At 34.5% G+C, this 21,129-nt stretch overlaps 1 protein-coding gene across 1 annotated transcript; it reads left to right on the top strand.

The window, feature by feature from the left end:
- The first annotated feature begins 18,020 nt into the window (after positions 1-18,020).
- cmtm8b (CKLF-like MARVEL transmembrane domain containing 8b) lies at positions 18,021-20,839 on the top strand. The gene is made up of 4 exons (XM_019070405.2): positions 18,021-18,255; positions 19,731-19,904; positions 20,022-20,141; positions 20,388-20,839. The coding sequence occupies exons 1-4, from the start codon at positions 18,094-18,096 to the stop codon at positions 20,472-20,474; spliced, it is 543 nt and encodes a 180-aa protein (XP_018925950.1). The 5' UTR covers positions 18,021-18,093; the 3' UTR covers positions 20,475-20,839.
- Positions 20,840-21,129: the final 290 nt, after the last annotated feature.

Here is a 21,129-nt window from a genome sequence, read left to right as displayed (position 1 = left end):
GAGCAGAAAGCCCCATGGGAGAGCTCTGCTGATGTTTCTATACCCGCAAATGTTTCTGAGCGAGTTGTTCGTCTTTTCAGTGTTTTGAAAATTTAAATTTCTTGACATGAACTTGATCCAGTAGTCAGTGAGCCAAGGCCATTGCATAGCCTCTCTACAAATTTTATGAGCTTGAGGAGGAGTGTGTTTAACAAATATTTATTTTATATGAGCGGGAGGACTGGAGTTGGTGCTATAGAGGTGTGATTTTCGACTGGTTTTGCTTCAGGACTCTGATTTTACATTGGACATCAAGTGGTGACTGAAAACACAGAAACCTAAATTATTAATTTTATGAAAGTAAAAACTGTTTGTTAAAACATTGACATTTGATATTAATGTAAATAAATGAAATATTTTGCCATCAATAATTCACCGCACAAAACACATCGTGTTTACAGCAAATATGTTGAATATAATTTGATGCATTTGTTGCTGTTCAAATAAATCTACAACTCATTTTTGGGTCTCATCCCACCAGTTGTAGACCATATAGTTATGTCCATTTCTTATGGAACCACCTATAAATTTATCTAATTTAAACAGTTTGCTTTACTTTTCTGCAAGGCGCCCTTACATTTCTTCATATTATCTAAATTCATACAAATTTTTAATCACCTTGAGCACAATAAGAGCAGAATTTCAATTCTTTTTATTCTCTCTTTCACAAGTTGCCACCAAAAATGTTACTCAATGATAAATCTTATCATTTTGTGAAACGGTTCTTTGTCTATAATCGGCAAGCCTACTCAGTTTTCAATGTCAGAGGCAAGGACACGCACTGGCCTTCAGGACTGAATGAAAACTCAATGAGTTTGAGCTACACATATCTGAGCTTCATTAAGCAGAAACTATAGAGCACTGAAAGGAAGAGAAGAGTCAGGACTTTCACTCAATGGAATCTCATATCTGTCTAATCCGTTCCCTCTCTGCTATTTTACTGATATAAATCTACTCTAGATAAGATGACTGATGCTGCTGAGCAGTAGTTCTCCCCAGTAATTGAGTAAATGAACAAATGAATAATTTTCGATTTTAAGATCCTCAACTAAAGTTTTTGCTTGGGAAATAATGTTTGTGTATTCATAACTGGATCAATGTGTCTATATGATGGCCTTTTAAATAATAGATTATTACTGGTCTGAGCAAGTGGATGATTTTTTTTTTTTTTTTTTTTTTTACCTCTGGTCATGTCATTTACACATCCAAATAGATTCTAGTTTCAGTCTGTTGTTACACATTGTACAGCGTTGGAAGGTTTCGAATAGCACATAGTTGGAAGGTTTCGTATAATGTTCCTTTTAATATCATTTTGGAACTTTATAATCCATTCATTTTTAGTGTATGGGGGAAAAATGGCCAGAAATGTTTTTAAAAACTCAACTGGTGTGTTTCACTGTTGAAAGAAAGAAGTTTGGAAGGACATGAAGAATTAATTTTGGGCTTTAAAACCTCATGCTTACCTATTCTAATGGATATTAACTTTTGGAGCCAGTTAAATTTACTAATCGCATCACTTATTTTTGGCCATATGGACAATTACTGTATGTGACAGACAGACAGACAGACAGAGAGACAGACGACAGACAGCTGTAGCTTATTCTGTAGGCCTAGCTGTTACAAATTGTTAGTTAAACTCTTGACTCACTAATGTGGAATTTGGCAAAATATCCATTTGTAATTTTTTTTTTTTTTCTGAGTATTTTTAATGCAATATGTCACTCTTTGGTTTGGACTGTCACAGAGCACAAAGAACAACAAGTTTATACTGAGGGTGCTGCTGGAACCAGACTGAGGCTAATTGCTTTCATAGTGAGAAATGACCCTGGTGACGTTTGATATTTGCACTGCAGTCAGGCTGAGCTGTCAGATGAAGACAGCTCTATCAGAGTGACAGTTATCTATGCAAAACAAAACAGGTGATTTTCCTTCCTCTGTCACTCCACTGTTATGCATGACAGACAGTTATTCAGATATCAGTGCAACAGAAGAACAGAGCTGCTAGGCTCTCCTCTCAGAAGAGAAGCTTCTCTGGCTGTCTGTTAGCTTGAAATAACTCCAAATTACAGTTAACTTTTGTAAACACCGCATTGATGCTTCTCCTATTTTCTTCCAGTACAGACTTGTTTAATGTATTGTCAGTAGCAGGTATTTTGAGTATAATTTCTGTGCAGATATAAATTAATTCTATCAAGTTTGTAGAATAAAAAACAAAACAAAAACAAAACATAAATATGTAATAATATGTAATCATTTAAAGATAGGGCTTTTTGATAATTATGTTTTTTTTTTTCCTTTTCTTTTCTTTATGGAATATTACAGGCTAAATTCAATTTAATCTCTCTAGAAAGCTGTGGCATGTTATTGATTTTGAGAGAAAAGTAATTTTGACTTGTCGCTCGAATGAAAAACATGTTTACAGTAATTTGCACTTGCATTTACAATGGATCGGTAGCAGGGAAACATACAGCAACACTTCTATCGCACACGCATTACTGAAGACACACAAGTTGAAATTATTTTCTCTTTTATGATTCCAAATCATTCAGGGTTGTAATATACTGCGAAAGCCAATGAATTAAGCATAATTTACAATAAATTGAGTAAAATAGTTTGTGACAAAAGATGTTGGCAAAGTTCATGTTGTAAAGGTGGTGATTGTTTTGTCCTGGCCATGACATGCTGATAAATTCACTATAAAAGTACACATATTGATTGTAGCTATCAAAAGCACCCTGTCCCAAAACTCAAAGATAGCACAATTAAATTTGTCAGTGCATCCCTATTGGAAATCAATGCTAGCTGGGCTTTGATGGAGTCTGAGCTATGTTGAGAAGATCTGGAGGAAATGGGCACTGAAGGTGATTGTGACTGCCATTTTGGCTTCAACAATCCAAATTCTGCTCCCCAGCCCTCTCTCTTCTGCTTTATTGAAGGTAACTATGTCTGTCAGTTTGGTTCTATCTCTAGTCTGTCAGCGGCTAGAGCACTTTCTGCCTTCCACTGACAGCCCAACCTGACTCACTCTGATCAATATAGAAAAGCAGTGCTGCTCTTCCATTATGTCCTTTTGTGGGAATAGACAAAAGAGAGAGGGTTGGATAGAGAAAAGGAAATGACGGGAAGACCTAACCATGATATGTTTATATAGACTTGATATCAAAATTGACAGTTGTGGAGATAATGCATGAGTTTGGTTTGATTTTTGCTGCGTTTATAGGCTGTCAGGGGTCAAGGCATCTAGCGAAAGAAAATTCATTCTGAGGGTTTGCCTGCCAAACTGACCAGTAATATTTCAGCTGCACGTTTGACACGGTAGCAAGTTAAGAGAATGGGAGACTATGGATAGTTCTAATGGGTGAGTAGTATCATTACTTGTAAATAACTTATAAAAGTGTTAGTGTAATAGTGTTACAAACCACCTATTGTTACAACTCATTCGAAGTGGGGTATTCTTTTAAAAATAAAGGCTATTTATTGGCATCTATGGTTCCATGAAGAACCTTTTACATCCATGGAATCTTTTCGTTGCACAAAAGATTTGGTTGCACTATTAACTACGATTTTTGCCTCAATAAACTCCTAATTTGCTGCTTATTAATAGTTAGTAAGGAAGGTTAATTTTAGGTATTAAGGGATCTAAAATATGGCCATACAAAGTAAGGCATTAATATGTGCTTTATAAGCACTAATAAACAGCCAATATGCTGGTAATATGCGTGCTAGTTAATAGTGAGAATAAGTCATTTATGATAGAAAGATTCTTTATAGATTCTATATGGATTCTTTATAGTGGATAGATTCTTAATATTAATGTTCTTCTTCCTAAAAAAAGGTTTTCTTTGACATCACTGCAATAAATAAATAAATCAACTAACCAATCAGTCAACTGGAACCATTGTTTTTAAGAGTGTAGCTTATTCATAGCACCACTTGTTATTGTACATGATATTAATTTACACAGCTTAAAAAAAAAATAAAAAATGTTGATTTCAAAAAAGTTGCAAGCAAAAAGTGTTACAATCATTCCTAATACATTCATCATTCTTACATGATCATGATTCAAGAGTTCAAGTGTTAGATGACTAAAAAAAGTGTTAAGTGACTAAATACATTTTAGTTACTATTTAAAAACAATTAAAGCTAGTAGCATAACAAAATAATTGTGTAGAGTTAAATATGACTTGTGGTGTATTTTAGTTTTACTGACTCAAAATTGTAGTTTTCAACTTTTTGGTTAATAGCTTGAGCCAACTACTTTTTCAGTAGTTGTTTCCTGAAGTAAAGATGATACTGTTAATAAATGCTAGCTTTTAATGTATACTTTTTTTTTGCATTTAAAGGTATTTTATTAATACTGAATTGCATTGACAGGTTTTGTGTCAAATCAATCTTTGAAAAAATCACTTCATAAAATGATGTGGCTGTAAATTCAATTTTAATTTGTGTCATCTCAATAAAAAGTGCTTGTTCAGTTGGCTATATATTTGCAATGCCCCTGTTCCCTTCTCTGCATATATTGAGTGCAATAACACAAAAGAACATGGTTTGGACCAGTGCACCACTCGTTCCTTTTGATCTGGTCCTGGGAGCCCTATGTGATTTCCTAGTGTGGGACAAGCCACCCCCAACCCCCCTACAATCCCTTTGGCTTTTACGTTGAAAAGAACACAACAGGCATTGTTCAGGGGATGACTGTCCTCTGTCATTGTTCTCTTTGTCAAAAATCATTATGTAGAACGACAAACAGGTGTTCAGTAGCTTGCGAAGGTCAGTGTCACATTCATGAGCTCCAGCATCCAACAATCCATTGATTGTGCTTTGATGCATTTTGAAAAAAAGGGAGGAATCTAACTTGGTAAATGAATAAAAATCAAGATGAACAAGATGACATTTTGTCAGGTTTAGAGTAATTTGAAAATATCTATTCTGACCTTTTACAGCACATTGTATTTAAAAGCCTCAATATAAACAAGAAATAAACTTGTCAGAGGGCCCTTCACTTTTTTTTTTTTAAATGAGGCTTTCCAGGATGTCTATAAATATTTGAAACGGGTGACAGAGAACTGTCAAAAATGCAGTGAGTTTGACTGAATCTCATCAAGGAGAGGGATTTCAAGGAGAGGGATTTTTTTTTTTTTTTTGGAATATAGAAATTGATATGGCAGAATGTGGAATTGAGAGCAAGAGTGTAATGTAAATACACCCAAGTCCCAGTGGGTCAATATGGCATGATGAGATTTCTTCCTAGCTCCCTAAATGTGAGCGCACACACACCACCCTCACCAACCCACACAGACACACTCACACAGGCACTCATCATCTTCCAGACAATCTCTGCTGGCACTTGCACTTGACATTTTTGGTGGTGAAAGGCCAGTCTAGTTTTTGACAGACACTGTCATTGCATTAGTGTGACATTCAGTTGGTGGATATCAGTACAAATCAAAATGTGCACCTGAATTAGTTCAGAATTATTGCCTTGTTTGCTATGTGTGCTATAATGAAATATGGGATATCATGAGTTTCTTTATATTCATGCTTTTCTTCTGATTTGAGCTGAAAAATATAACAAAGCAATAATAACCAGTCCTAACTAGGCATAGCACAGTGAGAAATGTAGTAGGGTTTTTTTTTTTTTTTTTTTTTTTTTGCCACTATAGCTTCACCAAGCAAAACTGTAGAAATAATGACTGAAATGATTGATATGATTGATAAAAGTTTCCCAAACATTCCATCATCTACCATTGGTTGGCAAACAGAAAGTCCCACCCCCAACTCATAATTTTATTGTTTAAGATTTGTTGGAATGTAGTTTGTATATATATATATATATATATATATATATATATATATATATATATATATATATATATATATATATATATATATATATATAATGTGGTTTATATATATATATATATGCCATCTCAGAACAACAGCAGATTTTTGTTTTTATTTTTTTACATTTGAATCGAATTTACATTGCTTTCAGGACACTCCTGAAACTTTAGTGCACTTCAGTGCAACTTTTAGTGCACTTAAATAAATAATATACTTAAAAAAATACTTAAGTGTAAACTGAATGTAATATTTTCAGACACTTAATTCCATGTTATTCACAATTAAATCCAGATGTATTACAACTTAAATTTATAGACAATTAAACACAAATATACAAGTACATGTTTAAATGTAATTTCATAATTACTCCTACTGAAATATGGTTAAAGTGTACTGCCAAAGTTATGGTAAACTAAAACATACTTTAATGTAATTTCTATTGAGACCTGTATATCATGTACTTAAAATATATTTTAATTGCATATATGTATAATGATTAAGTTTAAATATATTAACGCTAAAGTTTATTAAATCTTAATGATTGAAAAGATAAAGCGTTTAATCTGACATTATTACAAAGTACACTTTTAAATAGTGTACTTAAGTGTGTTAAGAAGCATGGCCACTTTCTTTGAGTGCACGTAAGTTACCTTTTATTTTCATTAAAATGACATTATTAGCAAGTACAGTTATGTTGGGTTACACTATTTTAAGGTGTCCTTGTTGCAGTGTAATTATACATTTAAGTACTGAGTTATATTAATTAACTTCATGTAATTGCTATGTAGGGTTAGGACTAGGGTTTGGTTTAGGGTCAGTTACATGTAATTATGCATAATTTATTGCTATAATATTAGTAAGTACATGTAACGTATAACAAGGACACTTTAAAATAAAGTGTTACCAAGTTTTGAAGTATACTATAAGCACACCATCTATACAATTAAGCACACTTCTTTTTTCACAAGGACAAATACAGAAGACAAACACATTAACAAACACAAACCTGCTGTGGAAGACAAAGAAGATATTTTGAGAAATGTAGGATTTTAGTGTTTTAGTCCATACAGTGGAAGCCAATATCAGCAAAACCATCATTCTTCAAAATGTCTTCTTCTTGTGCTCTGAAGAAGAAAACATGAGGGTGAGCAAATAATGACAGGATTCTCTTTTTTGGGTGAAGCTCAGTTGGCTCAATTTCCAGAGTTCCTGGTACTTTGGGGCACATTGATGTTTGCCGTTTTAAAAACTCTTATCAGTAGCAGGCAGGTCGAGCTGCCCCAGTGACAGAACAGACCATTAGAGCCCTAAAACACTGAAGAAGGATACTACCATCACCTCGGTTCCCTAGGGGCTATAGTGGAGCAGCGCAGACACACAAAGACAGCCCCGTCATTCAATCCTAATGTTTGCACCTTCACTGTGTACCCTAATGTGATTCTAAACACATCTAAATGACATTTCCTCTCACTGAGATAGTGTCGATGGCTCTATTAGAAGTTGATAATGGCAGATATAAGTGCTGCAGGAGAGGATATGGAAGATCCGTATCTTAAGTGTCTCTCTTTCTTTCATGTCTCACTCCATCACTGTAAGGTTCTCACTCTAACACACTGGCAATGTGTCTAAGGTGATATGTGGCCAAAACAACCACATAGTTCATATGTGTGCATTAACACACATAATTAGGCAAGTGGACATGTCTGATATGCCAAAGCAATCATGCAATGGGAAATAGAAATATAATACCATGAGATGCGGGGGCTAGAAGTAGTCGAGTCTTATTTAACAGTTCTATCTTGGTCATTTAATGCATTTTCTATGTTTTGTATTGGAAAAAAATAGACATTCAATTTTTGGATTATTACTGTTATGCTTACTGACATGCTTAATAAATAGAGTTATCAGGAGTTGGCATGCTTTTCTAAGAAATACCTCAATAACACAGTGCTTAGCCTCCGATCCAGAACTCCTGCATAATATTAGTTTTTGGCCTCTAAAATATTGGAAGACAGTAAATAATAACAGTGTCTGAGAAGCAGTGATGTTTTACTGCATAATGGGACTTTCCATTTAGAGGATTTTATTTATTTATTTTTTTCAAGCTATCTGACAATGACATGGAATTCTGGTTTAGAGTCTCTCATTTTTTTACAGCATAAGTCACCAACCCTTTTTAAACAGAACCATTCAATTATTTGCTGTAATAAATAGGCCTGGCAATTTTGCTCGGCATAACAATATTTGCAGGCATGGGAATTTGCACGCTTCTGTGCTAAAGTTAACAATATGGAAATGTCTTTGAGCTTACCTGCCAGACTTCTCAGAAACACATTACTTGCAAATTGATAGCAGTGCTGAAAACAGCTGATTAGAAACAGGTAGACGGCTGCTGGATCAAGCGTGATCCCCTAAAGACATTAGCTGTGCTCAAAATAGCTGTACGGTGCATTTGCAGATGAATAACCTATGCATAAACCTAAACACTTCCATATCAATGATCATTCGTTTATGACCTGAGCACTTTACATGCATGTTACTTCACATTTTTTTTTTTATGAAAACTAAATGTCTTTATTATTTGCACATGATCATCTTTTTCATGTATTCACTCATTATGTATTATGTATTATTATTATTATTATTATTACCACCAATAATATTAATAATTGAATATGTATTTCAACTTTAACACTTTAAATGTTAATATTTTGAGAATGATTAGGCATAGTTTTAAGATGTTTGTGTTTAATAATAATATTATTAATATTATTAATAATAATAATCATAATTTAATATGTATTTAACTGTATATAAAATATCAGTACTTTAATAAGTTTTAAACACAGTAGTTGCTCATATTTATGAGTGTTTTATGTGACATTTTTTTGTGATGATAATAATAATTATTATTATTATTATTGTTATTATGAATTTATAGTTATTTTTAAACATTTTTAATGTATTATTACATAATAATAACAATAATAATATCTGCACATGTTATTAATAATAATATTTGCAAATATTAAAAATAAGTTTCGTTATTTTGTTTTAATGCCTTTTTTTTTTCTTTTTACATGTAAGCTTTTTGTCTGGACCTTTAACAAACATTAAAATATGCACCCCTAAATGCTACCACTAGCCATGTTTGGTTTGCCAATGTCAACAATATTCCTTTATTGGACTACGTATCATTAATAATTAAAACAAGGTTGAAGAGAATTTTTTTGTTTTTCTCCGAATCATAATTTAGCTCCTCTCTGTCTGCACTTGTATTCAGATGTAGAACATGGCCACATCCCCAGATCACCCTTGATTTAAAATCGACTGCCAAGCTCAAGTCTGTTCTGCAAGAGTCAAAACATTTCCTTCACCCTGTTCTTAAGGGTGGGATTTGACTGAAACCGAAGCCTAATTAATATGAACGACTGAAACAAACTGGCATATAGTGAGCGTTCCCAGTGGTGAAAGAGAGGTAAACATATGAAAGATTTCCAGATTTATCACATCTGCTGCCACGGATAATCACTTCTGAGGAAGTAAAGAAACACTCACAAGAATTGTATTTACACATCTGGTTTCAATTTGGTATTCAGGTACCAGTTCACGAAGCTGGTGGAATTCCGGGGATGCAGCTCGGCTAGTTCGCATGCAGCCTGGGCTTCTCGTCCACGCAGCGTATCGACTGAACCGACAGGAAAAGAGAGAAAGAGAGAGAAAGGGAGGGCGAAAGCTGCTAAAAAATTCATGCCTCTGCCAGCTCTGTCTATTCGCTGCTCAGCAGGGGCCCGCCTTTGATACTTCACACTTGCGGAAAAAAAAATGCAAATGATTTTTTCGCTGCATAACACAGAGAGAATGTATCCCCAGTAAGTTATCGGAATATCCTGCCAAAACATAATGAAATTTAGCCATCGCTTGCAAGTTTTCTTTTCAGGTTCTCCGTAGATGTGTGTGAATCTAACCTTTCGCCACAATCTGAAATGTCCCTTACCGTCATTTTTTTTTTGTCAAATTTGCAGATTGCACCACATACTACATACAACAGGACCCATGCTGCAAAATGTCTACATCAACAAAAACCTACATGTCATTTTTTTTTTTTTTTTTGTGGGTTTCAAAATCGAAATGAAGAGAAATCAGGAGAACTTCTATTCATATACCAATTACAACTGGCAAACATATTAAGGAGGTGCTTGAGTTTGTTGAGAGGAATGATGGGTAATATATGAAAGGAGGTAAATGTGGTCTTGTTGTGGGGAGCTGAAGGGGAAATATTGGCTTTGACAGGTACCACAGCAGGGGGGCCGCCAGACTAAGACTGGGATCTATTTTCTCACCCCGGCTTGGTTTCAAGAATGCTGATTAGATATGCTCTCTCTGTGTCAGGGAGTAATCCACCAACGCAACCACAGACCAGACCTGCTCTCCATCTCCCACAACTACCTCCGCCATTTTTATACCTCGCCCTGGCTTTGTTTTTCTGGGATTAAATCACATTTGGCTTGATTATCGCTCTCTTTCATTGATGTTTGGCAGCAATACAGGCTTAAATAATAGCCAGTGTGAGACGGTTTTATTTATTGTAGTGTAGGAAGCTTGTTTGGGTTCGGATAGGGAAGAAGATGCTGGGATGTGGGATGGGGTGCAACGGCGTCTGGAGTTGTGTGTGTGTGTATGTGTGTGTGTGCGCATGTTTGTGTGTAATAATGTCTTCGCCTTTGTGGATGCCCACATCAGCCAATTATGAGGCGACATCTGGTTTAGCTGACAAGTGACTGCGGAGGAGGGCGGAAAGTATTTTTGTGTGTATGTTTGTGTGTTGTTCTGGCAGCAGGGAGGCGTTTAGGAGAATAGATTTGAGCTCTGAATGCTCAGCGGGGCAGGGGCTGGGCAAAGGGCGGTGTCAACAACATATATTTTATAGTATATGAATCTATAATTAATAGGCACATATGAACATCATACAAAACCATAAGGAAATATTAAACACCTGTGTGTACAAAACCGTCTTTCAGAATGTTTTAACAACATACTGTGAATAATATATAATGAACGCTGTCAATCAAAACTTTTATTTTGCTGTTCATTCTCATGTAGCGCTCACCTTATATTCCGTGGTAGGGCTGGAAACAGCTCCAGTGTTTGTTTGAAATTTTAAATAAATTTATAAAGCCTATAACCTATTTTTACAATAAACACCTGAATATTAACAGCAAGACCACAATCAAATGATAAAAAGATCAAATTAAATCAGTGCATTTATGATGTAGCTTGCATGGAACATTGGCACGGAATCGAAGGTGGTCGTTTGGCCTGACAGACTGCTGATTGTAACGTTCTGAGAAGGTCCCCAGTATCAGGCCAGTGTAAATGAGGCAGCTGACATGGATTACCTGCGGCGATGTGGATCATACTGAGCTGGGTGAAATACATTAGCACTGTGAAATGGGCCCCAGCTGAGGGCCCTGACTTCTACACAGGCACATCACTGACACTCAAATCATAGAGATTCCTAGGAATGTTTTATTTGTACAGTAAAAAAAAAAAAAACTTCATACATGAAATGGATAAATCAATGCTTTATGATTGGTGTGAATTTATTGTTTTAGTAGACATATCAAGGCTTCTTTTGTATTTATGCACACAGAATTATTAAAAAGATTAATGTTTTTTTGTGTAAGATTTTTATTTGTTAAATTTTCCTAAATGTAGCAATTTTAATTCATGTAGTTAATTTATTATCGTGAATTGTTATTTCTTTTTATTTCTTTTGTTATTACGTGTTGGCTCCTCATTCATAGCTATGTGACCTGGACCACAAACCCAGTCTCAAGTCACACAGGTATGTTTGTAGCAATATAGGATATGTAATCTGGCCGCACACTAGAAGATTTTTAAATCTTAACCGATTTTAAAACCATGGGAGACCACAGACATGAAGACAGTTTCAACCGATTTTTAGCCTTATAATTCTCTTAACGCGCACACAAGACGATTCGACCCGACCGGACCGCGAGACGACACACTTGTCGATTGTAGGGACGATTTCACAGTGACACGAGATCTCACGGAGACTCGCAAGATCAAACGTGACTAGAGAAGATAAATAAATGGAGAACAATCAGCGTTGTCAGCTGGCTCTCCTGGCGTGTGTTCTATAAAACAAAGTATAATAAGAACATGGGTGATGTATTCTGCTTTCAAGGGTTAAGGCTAGAAGGGATCCATATGGCGTTACTGGGCATGCACACATCAATACAGCTGTCAACCACACACTGTACAACAATAATTACTATTTTTTCATTATTGTAAGGGTAAGGTTTAGGATTGGGGTAGAAAATTAATTCCATTGTTCATTTCCGGTCAGAGCTGTATCACTTCTAGCCACAATTGCTTTCCAGGCATCTTTGTGGCTGCAACATCCAGTAAGTGAGGCTTGCTCGCTCTCATTGGATATCGTGGGTATCACGTCAGAGGCAGTCAGATCAAGAGTCAAGAACTTGATCAAGATTTAAGACATCAAGATTAAAGTTCTGGGACGCCTCATCTCAATTGGGAGCAGTTAAATAATCGTAATGACACCACACAATAGACAAAAAAATCGCTTGCAACAAGCCGTGAATCGGGCCATACCTCCTGATCATTCAGGGGTGCAAATCGGGCTTAAAATCGACTTTAAAATCCTCCAGTGTGCTTCATTTTTGATTAGTAATATGCATTACTAAGGACTTAATTTGGACAACTTCAAAGGCGATTTTCTCAATATTTAGATTTTTTTTTGCACCCTCAGATTCCAGATTTTCAAATAGTATGTAGGCCAAATATTGTCATATCCTAGCATCCATCCTTTCATACATCAATGGAAAGCTTATTCAATGTTCAGATGATCTCAGTAAAAAAATTAAAAAAAAATAATAAAAAAATATTTTGACTGGTTTTGTGGTCCAGGTCACAAACACATACATACATAATTTTATATATATATATATATATATTTTTTTTTAATTTCATCTAAAAAAATTAAATTATACAAATAAATCATTGAAATGAAAATACAAAGCTATTTAGTAGCTACAAATAGTTTTGATGTTTAGCCAGCACACAACACTAGCATTACAAATTTGGCATTCTATTTACAGATATTTAATATTGAGCTGTGTAATTTCTATAATTCTTTGTGACTGCATAGTCAAGCTAAGTAAAAATGTCTTTGCAAACACGTGACCGGGAGTCAGATTTGTTTGCTGAATGGGGTATAACCACTTTGATTGAACTATGTCTTAGATCACCTGTCTTCATGGTCAGTTTGTGGTCAGAATGGATTTCTTTTTTTCTTTTTGCTCATCATACAAATGGAAGCATTGATTATATCTGGCAGTTCCAAGGCTGAGCAGATGTAAACTGCATGGGCATATCGCAGTGTCTGTTCCCATGGTCCTCTGCTCCTCTTCGGACACCGATTGAAATGTTTGCATGTATGTTGTTCTCATACAGAGGTGAGAGGATTTGCCTGTGTCTCTGAGTGGTTTGGTAAATCCGGCCCGGTCCTAGACACCGAAATAATTAATCCCTTCGGTGTTGGCTCCTCGTTCACCCTTTCAATGATTCTCAGAGCAGCTTACCACCGCGTCAGAGTCTGGGTGAAGAGGAAAGGAAATAAAAGGCAGCAGGGAGAATCATCAGGGATGAGAATGTCTTAATGCAGACCCACCATCCCCCTCTTCCTTCAAACACACTCCCTTCTTGCTCCAGAGACCATGAAAGACCCTTCATTCATGATTTAAAAAAAAAGATAATTCAGCCGGTTTAATTTCCTTTTTCAATTTTGCTTCAAGGATTTTACAGTGGCATGATAACCATTTTCATGGCTGAAAAGTGCAAAAGGAGAGATCTGATTTTCATCTACCTCTAGGACTCCATCTTGAATGTGACCATCCTCAGGAGTCATCATTAAGTTTGAGGTAACGGAGAGACTGAGTGTTAAAGGACACTTAGATGCTTTTACCCTATCAATTCTTGATGAAAGTCTCTCTTTTCCTGAGACTCGTTTGAAAAAGTTCTACTTTAAAATTGTTTTAGCATCAAGCCCGATACTGTTGCAACTGTTAGCTGAAGTTGCAGAGAGTTTGTGTTCTCATGTTTGATTGCAGCAGTGTCACGACTATCACAGCCCCATTTTAACCTTTTAACCTTTGACCCTTCCTGACCCTGGCTCAACAGCAATAGCACAAGCCCTTTGACTTGGAATTAAGGGATAACACTCAAAGTGAATGGACGTTGTAGTGAGCTCCCGTGTCAGAGTTTACCATCACATAGAATGTGTGATTGTTTTGAGCTTGTTTGGATGAGAGTATATCATCATAATCGGATCTAGTATGTTTCATTTTTTTAGTTGTTCATCTCTTTTAATCTGACTGTGTATAGTTCTTCTGACCACAGTATATATACTCTATATATATATATATATATATATATATATCCTGCCTACAATTTAATATAATTGTGTTTTGTAGATTGTAGATTATCCATCTCTTTCTCTCTGATGTGCATTTATGCTGAGAAGCTCCCAGCACCTACTTATCTTTTTAAAGGCTTAAGATATCCTAATCTGATCTTGGTCTTTTTAATACACAGAGACTCCACAGATCTGGCAATTAGAAAGTAATGCATGAATTCAGCATCAGGGTTTAGTATTGATTACTGTACTTTTGTAACATAAACAAATCCCACAGGTTAAAACAGTTCTGTTGATTTAAAGACTCATAACAGTCCTCTCAGAAACAATCCCTGCATTATGAGGGTTATTTATCAGTATACAGTCCCTTGAGCAAGAAGCATTCATAGACAAAGCTGCAGGCTTTCTTCTTAAAAATAAGAACAGCCCTTGTAGTGCCTCTGACTACCAATAATAGAATTTACTCAGAAGACATTTTGTGGTTGTTGTTGTTATTATCAACTTTAAACAAGTACAAATATGGCTGGATATTAATAAATACAAATTTAAATATGGTTAATAGATTAAAAAGAAGAAGAAAAACATCCCATGAATATTTTTGTATGCTTAATTATTTGCTTTAGTTTCCTCATTTGATTTAATTTTTCATTATTTATTTATTTATTTTATTTATTTATTTTTAACAAAACAAAAATGCATATACAAATTTCAATCCTAAATATTTCGTGAAATTAGAGAGGGAAATATTTAACCTGAATAACATAAGAAAGATCAATTAATGATTTTTTACAGCAGTGCTTGCGCACATCCTGACTTTGCCATTAGCTACAATTAAAGTACAAAGCAAAGGTATATGACAGTATATGACATTGAACTTTCGACCTTGCTACTCTCATGGAGTCTGTCTCAGAAAGTAGTACATGAGATAAACATGCACTGTGCCTAGACTCCTCTCAAATTAAGACAGATGATTTAAAACTTCAAATTTAATGCTGTCACATATGATGGAAATAATTTTTGTGAATGTAATATAATGAAAATATACATATATATATATATATATATATATATATATATATATTTTATAATGTATTATAGTTAGTAGGTAATGTTTATAATATATTCTGTATGGCCTATTTATTTTTTACAGTTACAATAACTAGACCTTTAATTTAATTTCTGTTAAACTATTAAATAAATTCATGCATCTTAAACATGGCTGCCTGCAAAGCATTATACCAGCCTGAGTCTCACAGCACGTCTCCTCTTTAGATGACTTAATTACATTCTGTGGAACCGTGCATTTATCGAAAGCATAACCTTTACAACTGACTACATGGTGACCGCTGTGAACAACAATTAGTAAATCGAGGTTACTGAGACGAACAGGCTACACGCAGGGCACTGAGCAATGGACATCTTATTTTTTGCCGTGATTTTTTTAACCAGGAATTTTTGGCATGTTACTTTCATGAATCAAACTTATTCAATTAAAATATTATAGATAATAAATAATACTGGATTTAAAGCCTACTGATTATAAACAAATATAGCATGAGTCTATTAGGATTTTAAATGTTGAAAAAACATGATAAATGGATTTATCAACTGTTTTATTTCTAATCAAGTATTGATTGTTAAATAATAATAATAATAATAGTAATAAAAATCTGTTTAATCTTATTTAATCTGATTCTCTTATTTTCTTTTCTAGGATTGTAATACGCTCTTTCCTGTTTTGGAGTATTAATAATGGCTGTGTACAGAGTCTCAAATGAAATATTTTAATTCAATAGCTGGAGATGGCTGTGTACAGAGGATATAGTCATTTTCACTGTGGTGCTGGGTTATTCTTGCTGGGTTATTCTATAATTTTCTCTCTCTATGCTTAACAAGTACAATCATGGATTAATAATGCCTGTAACCAATGAAAAACAGACTGTATTAGTGGGTAGAGCAAGATGTCCCTAAAATTTATAACAAGTTATATAAGACTCCTAGGTATGTACACTGCTTAGGGGTAGTACAGGTATAGGTCACCCAAAAATGAAAATACTTTCATTTATTGCTCACCCTCTACAGAAACACAAGTTAAGTAAACCCGATAGAGACCAGGGTGAATATTCTTCATTTTTGGGTGGAACTAGACTCTGTATTAGTGGGGTAGAGCAACACAGCTGGGCAAGATGCTTTCATGGCATTTTCAGGTTTGTTTAGTCATAAATAAAAAATCAGATCAACAAAGTGGAAGCAAACCTTTGATGTAGAGAGCTGGCAGAAAGGATGGGGTGAACAGCCATCAAATAATAGGTTTATGGTGACTGTGTTATATATATTATAACAGAAAATAGATTTTTGATTGGTCGTTCGAATTTAATTCAATGAATTTAATGATGTCAGTAATAATAGAGTTATGTAATGACTTTCTAAATGTTGCTATCTAGATAATATTTAATAATGACAGTACAATCGACAATATAGTGTGAAATTAAGATATCTCAAATAAAACAATTAACAGTCATAACACATTTTTGAAGAACAGTTTAGTATTTTCTGCAAAATGCTGGGCAGTAAAATGCTGGCCTAGAGACTCTAATTCAGGTACAGATGAACCTTTCAGTACCATAGTTTGAAAACTTCTATGGATTTGCTGCCCTCTTGCGACATACTGGAATTGTTACAGGAAAAATGGTAGTGAGGTAATTTGCGTCGTTTTGTAAATAAATATGATGTTATGTTAGGTTAGGTTATGCAATGAAAGGACTGGGTTTTGTGTTCTATTGAAGTAGGGTTTTTTTGTTTCAGGATAACCAAGTTGTTTTTATTCTATGCCAGTGCTATCTCTTTGATATTAAAAAGGTTATAACAATGATGGTTTGACTGGCTTGTGCATATTAATTTTATCACTCTAACTCTGTTCAGTAACTTTCCAATAGCAAAACCGGTTAATAATAATAATAATAGTCCATATTATAGCCTAATATATTATTATTATTATTATTCAGTAACTTTCCAATAGCAAAACCAAATAAGCCTAATATATTATTATTATTATTATTATTATTATTATTATTATTATTATTATTATTATTATTATTATTTAGCCTACATCATAACGTGGTACCAACCATTGTATACAATTTACATATATATGTATGTATGTATGTATATATGTATATATATATATATGTATATATATATATATATATATATATATATATAATATATATATATATATATATATATATATATATATATATATATATATATATATATGGTACAGCACGCCATCGCAGATAAATCTGGCTAATTATTTTAAAGTCAGTTAAATAAATTCCTCATACTGGTTAACAAAATAGTTTGGATTTGGTTCGCGATTTATTTTTAAATTATTCGGACAATTCGCTTAAGCACTATAATATTATAGAAATTTGTTTGCGTACTTTAGAACGAGCAAAAGAGCACTTGGTTGGAGTCAACAGGCAATTAAAGAGAGAGAGAGATAAAAACTAAACATGAGTCAGTGAAGTGATGCTTGAGAGCCGCTCGAACCGCAGCAGTCCGATTATTATTATGATTGTGAACCGGTTCAGCAAATTCATTAAAAAGATCCGTTTCCAAATGAACGATTCTTTCACGATTCGGACATCCCTTTTATGGGCTAAGCCTTCACCATAGTAGGTTTCCTTTACTTTAGGAGCAGGGATCAGTTTTTGGTTTATTCCGGGAGTTTTTGTAAATCCGTTAGAATGGAGATCGACTCCGAGTCCCGCACCGACAGCACCAGCGCCATTACTGACAGAACCAGTAAGATCTCAAATATAGAGAGTTTAGGCTTGTCACACTCCAAGTTGGCTTATGATGGGAACTTTATTCGCTCTGCTTCTGGCGTGTTTATGGCTGGAGAAATCGTAAGTATAGCTGAATAGTGAATCTAAACTTAGCCCACTATTTTGAAATCCTAAGAATTAGCCTACTTTTAAGTCACAAGATAAAACATTGGTTATGAATTAGATTAAAAGAAAACTAATCTAGAATGTTGGCGGTATCTCTACTTAGAAAAGGACACTTTTTGCTCACGTTTCCACTATCCATTTCTCAGAGGAGGAAGCAATGATGATCTCTTGATATAGCAAAAGTGAAACTGGTTTTTGAAATCTTTTATTGCAGTTCATTTTTTATTAATTAATTTATTTTATTTTATTTCATCAGCACTGTTTATCAGCTGTAAAAAGTAGTACACTTATACTCATTTAAAAAGAGTACTTATACGGAAACAATATAGATCTAATTTAAAATAATGTATTTAAGTGTTAATTAAATAACGTTAGGAGGTGTAAATGCATGCCGTTTACAATTTAATGAAAATGTAAAATAGTTTATATTAAATTTGTGTGGTAGTTTAAATGCAGTTAAAAGTTAAAAGTGCCTAATGTAATTTATAGGATGTATAATATTGACTTAATATTGTAATACTAATATTAGATAACACATGCTTTAGTACGTTAGTCAACACAACAGACAGAATAAGTGTACTTAAAGCATGAGAAAAATATTAAAACATGATTTACTCATGTTTACTCTCTTTAAGTACACTTAAGTGACCTTATATTTCATTGACTTAATCACAAACAGTTGTTTTTATTTTTTTAAATATACTTTTTAAATTAGAAGTACACTGCAAGGGTACATTCAATACAAGCACACTTCTTTTTCACAAGGAATAGCTTGTAACCATACAGTATATGGTGAATAGGAACAACAAAATGTAAGAATTTTTGTTGTTCATGAAGATAATTACTCACTAAGGAAAGAGAGGAAGAGGACCAACCAAAACAGTTGGGAAACAAACTCTTCCTTTCGGCTTGTATTGTTCTTCTTCCTTCCACCATGCTCTGAGTCAAATTCAAGCATTCCCTTTCCTGGTCTAATCTATAGCCAGCTCTGTCTTCCAAACCCAAAATAATTTTTCCTGTAATATCAAGAACACATTGAGAAATTCTTTGCTGTTTATTACAGGAAGGGAGGGTGGGAAGTCTCTAGAGAATAATATGTGTTAAGGAGTGGTAGCTATGACCAGTTCTGCTGCTTAGAGAACATAATTGTCATTGTTTTTATTTTGTTTGACAAAATGTGTTTTTACAGCTCAATTCTTAAGTTTTTTTCGGGTCCTAAAATATGAGTTGGTGATTGCATTCAAGCGTTTGGCAGATGCATTTATCCAAAGTGACTTTGGATAGGTCTACTGTTCTATTTGAGCTACAGAAATGCTATCACATGTGATGCAGTTATCTGCTTTCTTATGGCTGGTTTTAGATCAGTTTCAGTGTGTTTAAAGAGTACTGTTTCAGTCCGTTGAGTGTCTGTGCTCCATCTTCAACCTCAGGTGTTTGGGCTTCTGGTGTGGACTCTGATTGGTGGGACGGAGTACCTCCATATTCCTGCACTGGGATGGGTAATGTTTGTGTCAGTGTTTTATTGGGTGCTTACTGTCATTCTCTTCCTCCTATACCTGACTATGGCCCACACCAGGATTCCCCAGATCCCATGGAAAATTTTGGTGAGTAGATTTGAATAAATATTAGTTAAACTTACCTTAATTAAACTACACAAATGGATGTCCAAAAAATCTTTTCCACCAAACCTTTTATTAAACTACATGCTTGTTAATTCACAGGGAATATGCTTTAATGGCAGCGCCTCTGTATTGTACTTGACAGCAGCCGTGATTTGTGCCATATCTTTGAATGTGGCCGTTAGGGGGCGCTACTACTTCATCAGCTGGGTGGCATCAACGGTATGAAAAGCAACTCCCCTGATTAGTTTACCAATACTCTTTGTTTTCTTATAGCCTAGCACCTAGAAGCAATGTATTTCCTTCCACAGACGATTATTTTCCTGGACTGAAATAATGAGTTGACATTAAGTGAACAGACATAACTGTACTGTATTTTGTATGTGTGTGACTTGCAATTACAAAAAGAACTTGTAGCAGTAGCCTATAATAATTTGAATGACAAACTCCTTTTCTTTTCCTTTTCAGATATTTGCCTCACTGGCTATGGTGTCTTATGCAGGAAATACAGTTGTGAATTTCAAATCCTGGAGATCAAAAAGCGAAGATACATAAGCAAATGTTTTTAGTTGGTTTGTTTGCTTGTCTGTTTGTTTTTATTATCCCTGGGGGATCATTTCTGCAAATTGAAAGAATCACATAAAGAGAGAATTTTGCTGTGGTCAAAATACTAAAAATATATGTAGCATCATTCCTATAAGTTAAACTTGAACTGTACACTACATAAGATTTCTCATGTTATTTTTCATAAGAAATTAATTATTGTGGCAGAACATAACAATCTTTGCATGCTGTATCACTATGGTAAGCCTACTGTAATGATTTATATTCAGAGTTGTTAGATTCAGTTTGATGGGAAGATTTAGGATTTTGTCATTTATCCTTGCTTGTTTGAATAAAAGGGGAACTATTATCTATAATTCACTTTTATTTGGTATTTGTCAGTCCCTCCAGCATTTTGCGATTCTGCAATCGCTGAATTTATCGCAAATTTTCGTAATTGCCGCAGATTTTGAGCTTAGACGCATCCCCTGACGTCATCACAATGCGCATTCACTCAAAGAAAGGTTGATTCTCAGTTCCAAAAATGGAATGAAAAGCCCTGCGTCCTCATCATGACCGATTTACAAGAGCTACATTGGACAAATGAACTGAAAGTGGAACGCATCTGCACTACTCGTTTGGGCTACTCAGCGCAGACCGTTTATCT

This window comes from Cyprinus carpio, chromosome B16 (assembly GCF_018340385.1).
Source record: "Cyprinus carpio isolate SPL01 chromosome B16, ASM1834038v1, whole genome shotgun sequence".
Classification (NCBI taxonomy): Eukaryota; Metazoa; Chordata; class Actinopteri; order Cypriniformes; family Cyprinidae; genus Cyprinus; species Cyprinus carpio.
The sequence above is the reverse complement of the archived record's forward strand: the minus strand, read 5'-3'. Positions and strand labels throughout refer to the sequence as shown.

Bases quoted from the DNA above. Each gene is read 5' to 3' on its own strand.
- cmtm8b (XM_019070405.2), top strand. From the start codon at position 18,094: ATGGAGATCGACTCCGAGTCCCGCACCGACAGCACCAGCGCCATTACT. The intron at 18,256-19,730 runs GTAAGTATAGCT...CTTCAACCTCAG, and splicing joins TGTTTATGGCTGGAGAAATC to GTGTTTGGGCTTCTGGTGTG. The intron at 20,142-20,387 runs GTATGAAAAGCA...TTTCCTTTTCAG, and splicing joins TCAGCTGGGTGGCATCAACG to ATATTTGCCTCACTGGCTAT.